The sequence below is a fragment of the Gossypium hirsutum genome, chromosome A12 (assembly GCF_007990345.1).
Source record: "Gossypium hirsutum isolate 1008001.06 chromosome A12, Gossypium_hirsutum_v2.1, whole genome shotgun sequence".
Classification (NCBI taxonomy): Eukaryota; Viridiplantae; Streptophyta; class Magnoliopsida; order Malvales; family Malvaceae; genus Gossypium; species Gossypium hirsutum.
In genome coordinates, this window is record NC_053435.1 from 98913499 (window position 1) to 98923724 (window position 10226).

The 10226-nt window shown below is 29.3% G+C and overlaps 1 protein-coding gene and 1 long non-coding RNA gene across 2 annotated transcripts; one reads left to right on the forward strand and one right to left on the reverse strand.

Moving 5' to 3' along the window:
- The first annotated feature begins 945 nt into the window (after positions 1-945).
- Positions 946-5420, forward strand: LOC107951231 (PLASMODESMATA CALLOSE-BINDING PROTEIN 3). The gene is made up of 4 exons (XM_016886191.2): positions 946-1224; positions 1699-1947; positions 2080-2113; positions 4773-5420. Exons 1-4 carry the CDS (start codon positions 1167-1169, stop codon positions 5059-5061), a joined length of 630 nt encoding a protein of 209 aa, XP_016741680.1. The 5' UTR covers positions 946-1166; the 3' UTR covers positions 5062-5420.
- A 3984-nt stretch (positions 5421-9404) lies between these two features.
- Positions 9405-10023, reverse strand: LOC121211043 (uncharacterized). Its single transcript, XR_005906427.1, has 2 exons — positions 9985-10023; positions 9405-9688 (listed from the first exon to the last, which is right to left on the reverse strand). It is a non-coding gene; the product is annotated as an uncharacterized lncRNA (long non-coding RNA).
- Between the last annotated feature and the right edge of the window lie 203 nt (positions 10024-10226).

Here is a 10226-nt window from a genome sequence, read left to right on the forward strand (position 1 = left end):
ATAATTAAAAATATGTTAACTTATGAGACATCTATTATATAGGTGGAAACAATTATATAATAATTTTATTAAAAAATTGACATTAATATTACATATAGCTTTATATTTTATATGGAATGATAATACTCAATATTTATTTTTTATAAATAGTAGACATAGATATTAATAAAAATAAAATTATACTCTTCTGTTTTTATTATTAAGAAATGAGAAAACAAACACATGTGATTGTTAATAATATATATGAGTGTAATTTATTTAAGGTAAACTATAAAAATAATTATTTTTGTTTGTTTAAAATTATATTTTAGTAATTTATATTTAAAATATTATGTTTTAATCACTTACGTTATTATTTTATTACGAAATGGTCATTCTACTTTTAAGCTTTGTTACCTCCCTAATGACAATCTTACATGGTAGTCCAAATAAGTTTTAAATGTCAACTTAAATATTTTACATTACAGTTTAAATTAAATTTATTTAATTAAAAACTTATTTCATTTTAGCAATTGAACACTCAAGTTATTATTTAAAACCTAATTGGACTGTCACGCAGTACTATTGTTAAGAAGGTAATGGAGTTTAACGGAAGAATGATTACTTCGTAATAAAATAATAATATAAATGACTAAAACATAACATTTTAAATATAAATAACTATTTTTATAATTTACGCATTTATTTGTAATCAAACTGTCAATTTAAGATAAATTTCCATTGGAAAAAGCTTTAGCAGAAAGGTTATTTTATGATAATTGTATAAGAATTAAGTTACACTATTTCTGATATCGGAACCATGTAACCAATCAATCTATTTTTAAAATTTAAAATTTAATTTATTTTTATACACTTTTAATATATTTATTAATTATGTTATTATATGTGGTTCAAAGTTGTTAAAAAAATTAACCGTATGAAATGAAGTTAAAAGAACCGAAAAAAGCAGTCCGCAAACCGACACTAAACAAGGACACCTTCATCCCACTATCACTCTCTCTTACATGTTTTATTTGTCTTGTCTTAAACACTAAACACCTTTGCGCTCTCTCACACTTTTCCTCTTACGCATAAACTTCTCTAACTCAGACACCTCCATTGTTACCTCAACCTCAGCTTTTAGCTTTAGTTTCTCCCTTCGTTACCCTAATTTGTTCTCATCAACCATGGCTGCTACTTTACTGTTTTCACTGCTCATTCTTGCCATCACTGCAGGCCACTCAAGTAAGCTCTTGATATTATAGCTCTTTTTTTTTTTTTTTGCAAAAGCCATTCTATATTTTCATTTTCTTCTTCTACTTGACTTCTTCTTTTTTTTTTTCAACTAAATCTTTCCCTGTTTTTATCCCACAAAAGATGAAGAATAAAAGAGATTTGATATTATCCCATGTTGGGTGCATTTTGTTTACCTGTTTTCTTTTTTTGGTCTGAAATATGTAGTAATATTTTCTTCCATTTTTCCTCTTTAAGCTGCTAATCCTTTTAATGCAACTCAAAACTACTACTTCTTTAAACAGCCTCATTCATTATTTTTTCTTGCTTATTTTTACCCCCTCCTCCACCTTAGCAAAATCCCTTTATGTTCCCCATGTAATACCTCAAAAAAGTCCCCCCCCTTTTCTTTTTCTCTTTGAAAATGACTACATTTGTTCCTTTTTTTCCCTGGACCAACGAGACTAAAATTGTATTTTTGGGCAGGTGGTGCGACGGGCAAATGGTGTGTTTGCAAAGATGGTGTGGGTGATGGAAACTTGCAGAAGACGTTGGACTATGCTTGTGGAAACGGTGCTGACTGTAACCCTATCCGTTCAAATGGACCTTGTTACAACCCCAACACTGTTAAAGCACATTGCAATTATGCTGTTAACAGCTATTTCCAAAAAAAAGGCCAAGGTCAAGGCTCCTGTGAATTTGCTGGCACGGCAGCTATCACTACAACTGACCCTAGTAATTTCCCTTCCCTTCCCATCCATCTCTATTTTCAACTTATTATTTTTTTACCAAGGCAGTTAAAAAGTTTAAAAATGAAGAGGAAAAAGAAAAAAACTTAAAACTTTGTGTTTCTTTGGCTATTCACAGGCTCTGGTGGCTGTTCTTACCCCTCCAGTGCCAGGTATGCTGTAAACTTTCCCTTTTGAAGTGCTCATGTTTTATGCATTATTGTGTGGTACTAAAAGAGTAGGCATTTGACACCATCAACACATAAAAGATTGGGTACCTCCACTTATTAGGACTATTCATTTATGGGGCATTTGGACTATTAATTCTCTAATTTTTAAGGTCACTGAATGCCTTATTTTAGTGGTTGAGCCAAACAAAAAATGCTTCTTTAGGGGACAAGCTTTAGGGTTTATAATGTGTGATATAATAAAATGATAATGTTAACATTGATTCTACTACTACTTAAAAAATTAGTGTTCAAATGCATTTAAGCAGATTTAACAATAGTGAAGATTGTAGTACCATGGGCTATGATATATTAATTTATATTTTGTTGGTCCACAACCAGATATTTAGTCTAAAGTTTTCATCAAAGTGGACCACTTAGTTAAGCAGAAAAGTAAGGTTTGAACAAAAAAGGGGATGTTTTTATTTTTATTAGACTATTCATGTCTATTAAGTATATTTTTCAAATATAAAACTTAAATTTTGAATATAGTCCTATCAAACAATATTCCAACTGCTTATATATTTATATACTCGTTCTTGAGATTCCTGTTTAAATTTAAATTCCTGTCTATTACATTCACATACTCTACTTCTCTTGGGTGCAATGGCCATCCAACTTTCTAACCTTGAGCTGCTTCTTCTTCTTCTTCTTTTTTTAACCTAAAAGAAAATCAAGTACTCATTCACTGTTTTGAATGAGGCTTATTCAAACACAAAAATCCAACACTTTGTCAACTTTTCTTTTTTATGCTTTCACCTTTGATCATCTTCATTGGGCCATTTTATCTCTTATCGCCAACTTCAAAAAAATGGCTCCACATCTAAGTGGTAAAGTTAAAAGAGTGATGTAGCATTGCATTGTAGCTTTTCCCTTTTACTAAAAGAAAAAGAAATTCTCACTATTATTATTGGGATAAATGTCCCTTTTTCTATTTGATTGAACGGTGTAAAGGGTTCCTACCTTATCTTTACCCCTTTACCCTTTACTTTGATGTATAAGGCTATAATTTGAATGGGATAATTTGAGATTGAATTTAAATTTTTATGCTTATAATATAATATTTTTATAATTAAACTAATATTATTTTTATCGAATTATATATTAAAAAAAACTTTAATTGTATAATATTTAATCCCATACCAAATATACCTCATGTTTTCACTAGAATAACTTATTCCCCAAATAAAGTTTTAGAAAAATGATGAATGACCTTTTTTCTTCTTTATTACGTTAAATTTTGTTTTTATCTGTTTGTTCAGTTCTTGTTTTAGTAACATGGGATCATGTTGCCATGTGCCACCACTAAAAATTATAAAAAATAGATTCGATATATATATTTTTTATTTATAAGTTTTATACATATTTGAATTTTGATGTTTACAAAGTATACATCTTATTTTAATTATCTAGTTTATTATGAAGGATTTAAGTGATGATGTATGATTTGGATAATAAAAAAAAAGTGATCAGCACCTATTTCATGGTGGTGGGGTCCTATTGTTAGACTTTGAAATGGACAAATGTTTTTATAGAGATTAGAGCCGGTTTGTTTTCTTTTCTTTTTTCTTTGAGATATGGAAAGCCTTGAGAGTTGTGCACATGTTGTCCTACACTACACTATACTCTTTGCTTCCGCCCATTTTATGGGACACCCTACTGTTGTTACCTTTTTTTTCTTTTCTTTTCTTTTTATCTCTTTGTTTTTTTCTTGCTTTAAAGTTTTTAACCGTGGTAAATAGCAAGCAGAAACCACTATTTTACCACCCCTATGGACAAAATATCTATCCTTTTTCTGAATTTTATGGTTTAGACATGAAAAAGAGTTTTTGTAATATAATTAAAATTAATTAAGTTTTTAATAAGAAATAGCTTTTGTTTGGATTCATAAATAGAATTCAATTAAGTTCTTGAAATATAATAATAAAAAAGATCAAAAATATAGAAAACATTAATAAGTTATTAAAATAATTATACAAATTTTGGAAAGTTATAATAAATATATTAAAATATTATACTTTTTTTTTAAAAAAAATTACTATCTTTTTTGTTTTTCCCTCAAACAATTTCCTACATGATGCATTACACCAACATTATTGAAATATTATTAATTAGACATAAACTTAGTTAGAAAATAATTTAAAAATTGCTTCTTAAAATGTAATAAATATTATTAATTTATTATAATAATGTAATTTTCTTTTCATACTTTTTTTTATATAAAATCTTTAAATAAAACAATTAAATGTGTGGAAATTGAAGTCATTTAAAGTGACAATGTCTGGTGAGTCTGCAAGTATAATTTACAGGTAAGTTAAAGATGATAGAAGATGCTCAGAACGGAAATAATAACCTTCCTTTTGTGGGTGAGAATCGATATACTATCTTATATGTTTGTACTAATTGTGTCGGCAAAGCTCAAATGAACTTGTCTAAGCCCAGTTTATTTATACTTGTAAGATTCTCTGCACTGTATCATCTATTTATATTATACTTAAAATTGTTATTTAAACCGATAAAAATCATTACGTTATTATATGATCCATCCGTTTCTTTTGGAAAAAATTTGATGACACGGCCATATTTTGTCTTTTACTTGGATCAGTGGTGGAGGCACGACCTTAACACCAACAACACCGGGCACGACAACAACTCCATCATCATCAACAACCACCACGCCCTCCATCATGACCCCAGGCACCAACACCCCAACAAGCACTACCCCCTACAGTTCAACAACACCTACCGGAGTGTTAGGAGGAGTCGGCACCGGCTTAGGCCCATCCGGAACCACCTCCACCAACACTGATTACAGCCACGGAGGATTCCGGCTCCAACCCATTTCTTCCTTCACAACCCTCCTGTTTTCAGGCTTCATGCTGATTTGGGGTTGAATACTACAAACCAGCAATGAGCCTATATGTAATATTCAGATGTTTTATCTAAGGACATGTTAAAGCTAAGGGTTTTTTTTTGGGGGGGGGTGAGGGGGTATTTTCTTCCATGGAAACGGGGACTTTATTCCTTTCTAAAGCATGGTTTGTGGTGAATGATGGATATGCAGTGTTATCTTCTTTCTTATTTAATGTTTTGATGTAAATCTAGGTCTAGAATAGTAGAATTCAAGTAATTTATTAATTTAAACAGAATTTCGCACCACAGTATCATCCTTTACTTAGTAATTTGGTTGTATTACTACTTCAGTCAGCACTTGCCTATGTTTTATATTACTATTTAGTTGGATTTGGATTTATATCTTTGTTCTTTCCATTATTGCCAGATTTGTCTACAGCTTAATTTATATTTAGAGGATGTCTGGTTAAAGTAACTTCCAAAATTTTTTCAATTATTCAGAGCATGTCTGTTCATTTAGCATGTATAAATCTGATTTACCTACTAACTACACATAAGATTGCTTTAACATCATTCTTTATGCATGTTTAAAAAAATTACAAAATTTATAATAAAATTTTTACAACAAGTCAAAATAACCTACTATATTTTTTAAAAAAAATTACATTCGGATAATCTTGTATTTAGTGTCGATTCGTTTTTTTTTTTTTAAATTTCAAAATAGCTTAATCTTTGGTACAATTTTAATTGGTCCTATCTGCTCCAAATGTAATTTTGTTTGCGTTTTTTTGGTGGGAACGGTTGAAACTTGCACCTCATTTTTATGAGGTTATGGTAGGACATGCAGATACGATGTGCCTATTATTGGTCAGTCATGTCTTTTACAAGGATATATAAATTATTATTTAACAATAAAAGTTATCTAAATTTAATTATATATATAAATATTAATATAGAATAAAATAATTTTTTACTCAAACTTCAATTAAAAAAATTTGAATCATCATTTAATTCAACTCACCGCAATGTAAATAGAAGTTTTTTTTTTTTTTTTAAATATCATGCCTGTTGAGGTTCTCTTGGGTCTCCTTCCTTGGGAGCCTTTCTCTCATATTTATAAAGCATGTCTGTGATGTGTTAGGGGTATATTTTCTCAATATATTTCTTAAATATATTTCTTAGGTAGAATGCGCTTTAATCTCGTCGCCTCATGAGGTGGTGTGGACTGATGGGATCAACTCGTGTGAGGACCACCTCACGAGGTGTCGATAGTTGTGTGACACTTACACGTGAACTCCCTCGTACTTATTTGATGAGGTGGTCTCGTGAGGTGATGAGATGAGCAACATTTTGCAAGAACCTCATGAAGTGATGAGGTGCCTGACATTGGTGACCTTGTGAAGTGGCGAGATGCGGAATATGACCTCGCAAAATGGATCGGGCTTCATGTACTAAGAACAATTAAATTTTGGATTGTAAAGTATTTTATAATAATGTCTAAATTATTTATAACTCTTAAAAGCTTAAAATTGAAGAAAATATACTTTTAAATGCATTTCTAATACTGTTTATTCGTGCACTTTTTCTAAAGAATTATTATTTTTCGTAATATACATTAATTCATTATTGATATTATATATCACGTTTTCTTTAAATACAACAATCATGCTGTAATATTTTATAGTGCATATGGGCCAAAAAAAATGATGTAAAAATTATTTAATTGAATTAATGTTAGATTGATTAGTTACATCAAATTTAATAAAAAATTAAATTAAATTTTAGTATAGATATACAAGTGAAGAAAAGTTTAATTTTTGCTTGTAGATACAAGTTTAAATATTTGATTAGTTGCAACTTTACCAAGTAACAAGTGAAAGAAAGTAAAAGCTCATACAAAAAAAACTTGGTTATTTAAATTAGTTTTTTTTATATATATGCAAGTCCTTATCTAGAGAGTTAACCTATTATTTTTCAGTAAGCACAAGTAATGATTTAAGTCCTATACATTCACCATGCAATATCTTCACCTTCATACGTAAATTTGGATTATTCTCTACTAAGATTTTCTCCTCACTCGTGTTTATTTACAAAATGTGAACACTTGCAATACAGGTTCAAACCCAATTCTTAACCTGTTAACCCCTTCCTTTAAACATCAGGCTACACAAATGCTTAAGCTATTTTGTGTCAAAAAATCTATAAACCCATCCTATAGCAGTAAAAGGAAAACTAGAGAAATTTGTCGGTAGAAGAAATTGAACGTATAACCTTGGCTAATCACCAACTACTCTGACCACTTCAAGACATTTTATCCTTATGTGCCAAGAAATTTATAGACACATGTTTATTCGAATATGATCAAAAATTTTTTCTCGAGGATTGAATATCATATTTATTTACTGATGTTTTAGATATAAGATGCAGAGATTTGTAGACAGTTTTTATTTATTTATTTTATATTTAGATTTATTTTAATTTTATTTCATAATTAATTATAATTAATTCGATTATTTTATTTTATTTTTATCTTTTTGAGTATGATGAAAAATTTGATCTCAACATTAATTTTAACCCTTGATTTTGAATTTATCAACAAATTTTATATTGGTAAGGAGTTTTAACTTTTTTTCTAATTAAGATTATTATTTATTTTAAATCTGATCTAATTATTAAGTTAAATTATTGAATACTAATGGGTTTATAAGGTTTATTAATAAACTTTTGTAATATATTATTTTCAAATGATTTTCTAATATTTTCAAATATTTGAAAAAATTGTTGTACGGTAATATATTTTTTTAGTATTTTAAAAGCATGGGCCTTGATAGAAATATATTAATATAATATTATTTTATATTTGAGTACATATGTTATTTTTTCTTTGAGTTATTTCAAAAATTTGTTGATTGTTTAAATATATATTGACTGTCGACTATAACATTTTGTGATATTGATTCTTTTTAAATAAAGAATATATTGTGATATTTAAAAGTCCACCCTATTATCTCTTTTGCGCTCTTCAAGATAACTCTTCAAATGATAGATATAACTTATGCTATTAATGTGATATGAAAGATCATCAATCACGTATCTATCGTACGTTCGAATATTTTATTCAACTATGTTAATATTTGGTACTAAAACAAACCGATATTATTGCAATATTCGATAGTGCAAAATTAGTTGAAAGCTCCAGAAGAGCTAATATCTCAATATATAAAAGAACAAAAATTGTGATGGTTAATGTATTAGCTTTAAAAGATATTCTTTGTAAAAGATTTCATAATGAGAATGTGAATGGAGAAAATATTATATTTTGTATGAATCACTCTTGCTATAAATATCTATTCACTTTTTTTTATAGAGAAAGATTCAGTTGTTGAATTGTATTATGCATGATACTTGATACCTATCTTTATTTTGAAAAGAATAGAGAAAGATTTGATTGTGAAAGATCTACTTAATTTAAGAGAAATATATGACCATTGAAATGTGATAATTTTATAATTCGATGCACCTGAAGTTGTAAGATCTCCTATCTAAAGCTTCTTATGATTGAATGGACTTGAAGTTGCAAGACTTTAAAATTGTGAGTTAGTATAATAACTCTACAATGTTTAAGATAAGTTCTCAATTAAAATTATGTAGGAGAATAAAGAAATTTTTTTCAACTTTTCATACTTCAAATGTGCTATTAAATAACAAGCTAAAATGAAAAAGAAAAATCCCATAAAGCCCGCTATTAGATTTGCCCCATTCTCTGAAGAGAATGTAGCAATATATAAATACGTAACTCTGAAGAGAACGTAGCAATATATAAATACGTAATCTTTAATGTAGATGTAGTAAGTGACTATATAACAATCGTACAAGAGATTATCATATTAATTCTTTTCACCATCAGAAGTGAAAAAAATGAAGATAAATAAGACAAGAACAAGAATTCCTAAGAGAACCCTTTAAGGGGTGAAGATAACTCATGTTATCGATGTGTTTTTAAAGGCCTTGGTTGCGTACCTATCGTATGCCTAAACATTAAATATGAATTGCATCATTTTTATGGGATGTGACGCTAATTAATTAATTAATAGATTTCTTACTAATAATAGTTCTTCTTACCACTAGCTAGAATTGAAGATACAGAGATAAATAATAGAACAACAAGAGCTCTCAATATAACTCTTCAAATACGAGAGACAACTTATGAAAATTAGTTGGTTCTATACTTGTTGTATACATGAACATCTTATTATTCAATTAATATTCCTTAAAAAGAATGAAACATTAGTCCAGTAGACAATACAACAATGTATATTATCTTTTGGAATAAAATACATTTTTCTTGTTGGTAATGAAACAAACCAATCTTGGTGCTACAAAATTAATTTAGCCTTTATAAGAGCTAATATACTGTTAACCTATGTTCAACGTGGTTGTTATAACCAATTTTGGCCTGGCCAACAAAATATAACAAAACCCAAAACAATAAAAAAGAGTCCAAAATAAATAGCCCAATTTACATCAAACCCTAGCCCAAATAATAGCCAACTTGCTTAAGATTTTTCAGCAGCAAACCCTTCCCCAAGATGCAGCAGCCGCTCAGCCCCCACGTGCGCCGCCTCGCTTTTTCACCAGCCAACCACCGGCTTTTCACACCTCTGACACCTACAATCAAATCCAACACAACAACAGAGAGCATGCAGAAGAAATAAATAGCTAAAGAACAAAAAACATGGAACGAACGGTTTGTAAATTGGCTTTTAAAAGCCAAAATCTATCATTTGTAATCGGTTACGAACACTGGAAATAAAAAAAACACAAAAGGTTGATATCTGATTCTTCTCTCTTTATTTTCATTTCGTTTCTTTTTATTTCTCTAATATTTCTTTTGATTTTAATACAAATCTATTAAATAAAAGTAGACATAAAACAAAAATAATAAGGAGGGAAGAAGGCCTTACCGGAATCGCTCGTCGTCTCGTCGCCGGAGGGTTTTCCTTTGATGTGATCCTGATCGCATCATGTAATGTCACAACCCAACGCCGTCAAGATTGGCCTAAACACGAGGGCCCCAAGTGCAAGATGAAGCTAATTTTTAGCTCATTTGAATTTCATTTCGTGTGGTTCAACTCATTCGAGCTCAAGTTAGCTCATTCGTGCTCAAGTCAGCTCATTCAAGCTCAATTTAACTCGTTGAGCTCGT

Excerpts from the sequence above, each read along its gene's own strand:
- LOC107951231 (XM_016886191.2), top strand. The coding sequence starts at position 1,167 with ATGGCTGCTACTTTACTGTTTTCACTGCTCATTCTTGCCATCACTGCA. Across the intron at positions 1,225-1,698 it reads CATCACTGCAGGCCACTCAA|GTGGTGCGACGGGCAAATGG; the intron begins GTAAGCTCTTGA and ends ATTTTTGGGCAG. Across the intron at positions 2,114-4,772 it reads TCTTACCCCTCCAGTGCCAG|TGGTGGAGGCACGACCTTAA; the intron begins GTATGCTGTAAA and ends TACTTGGATCAG.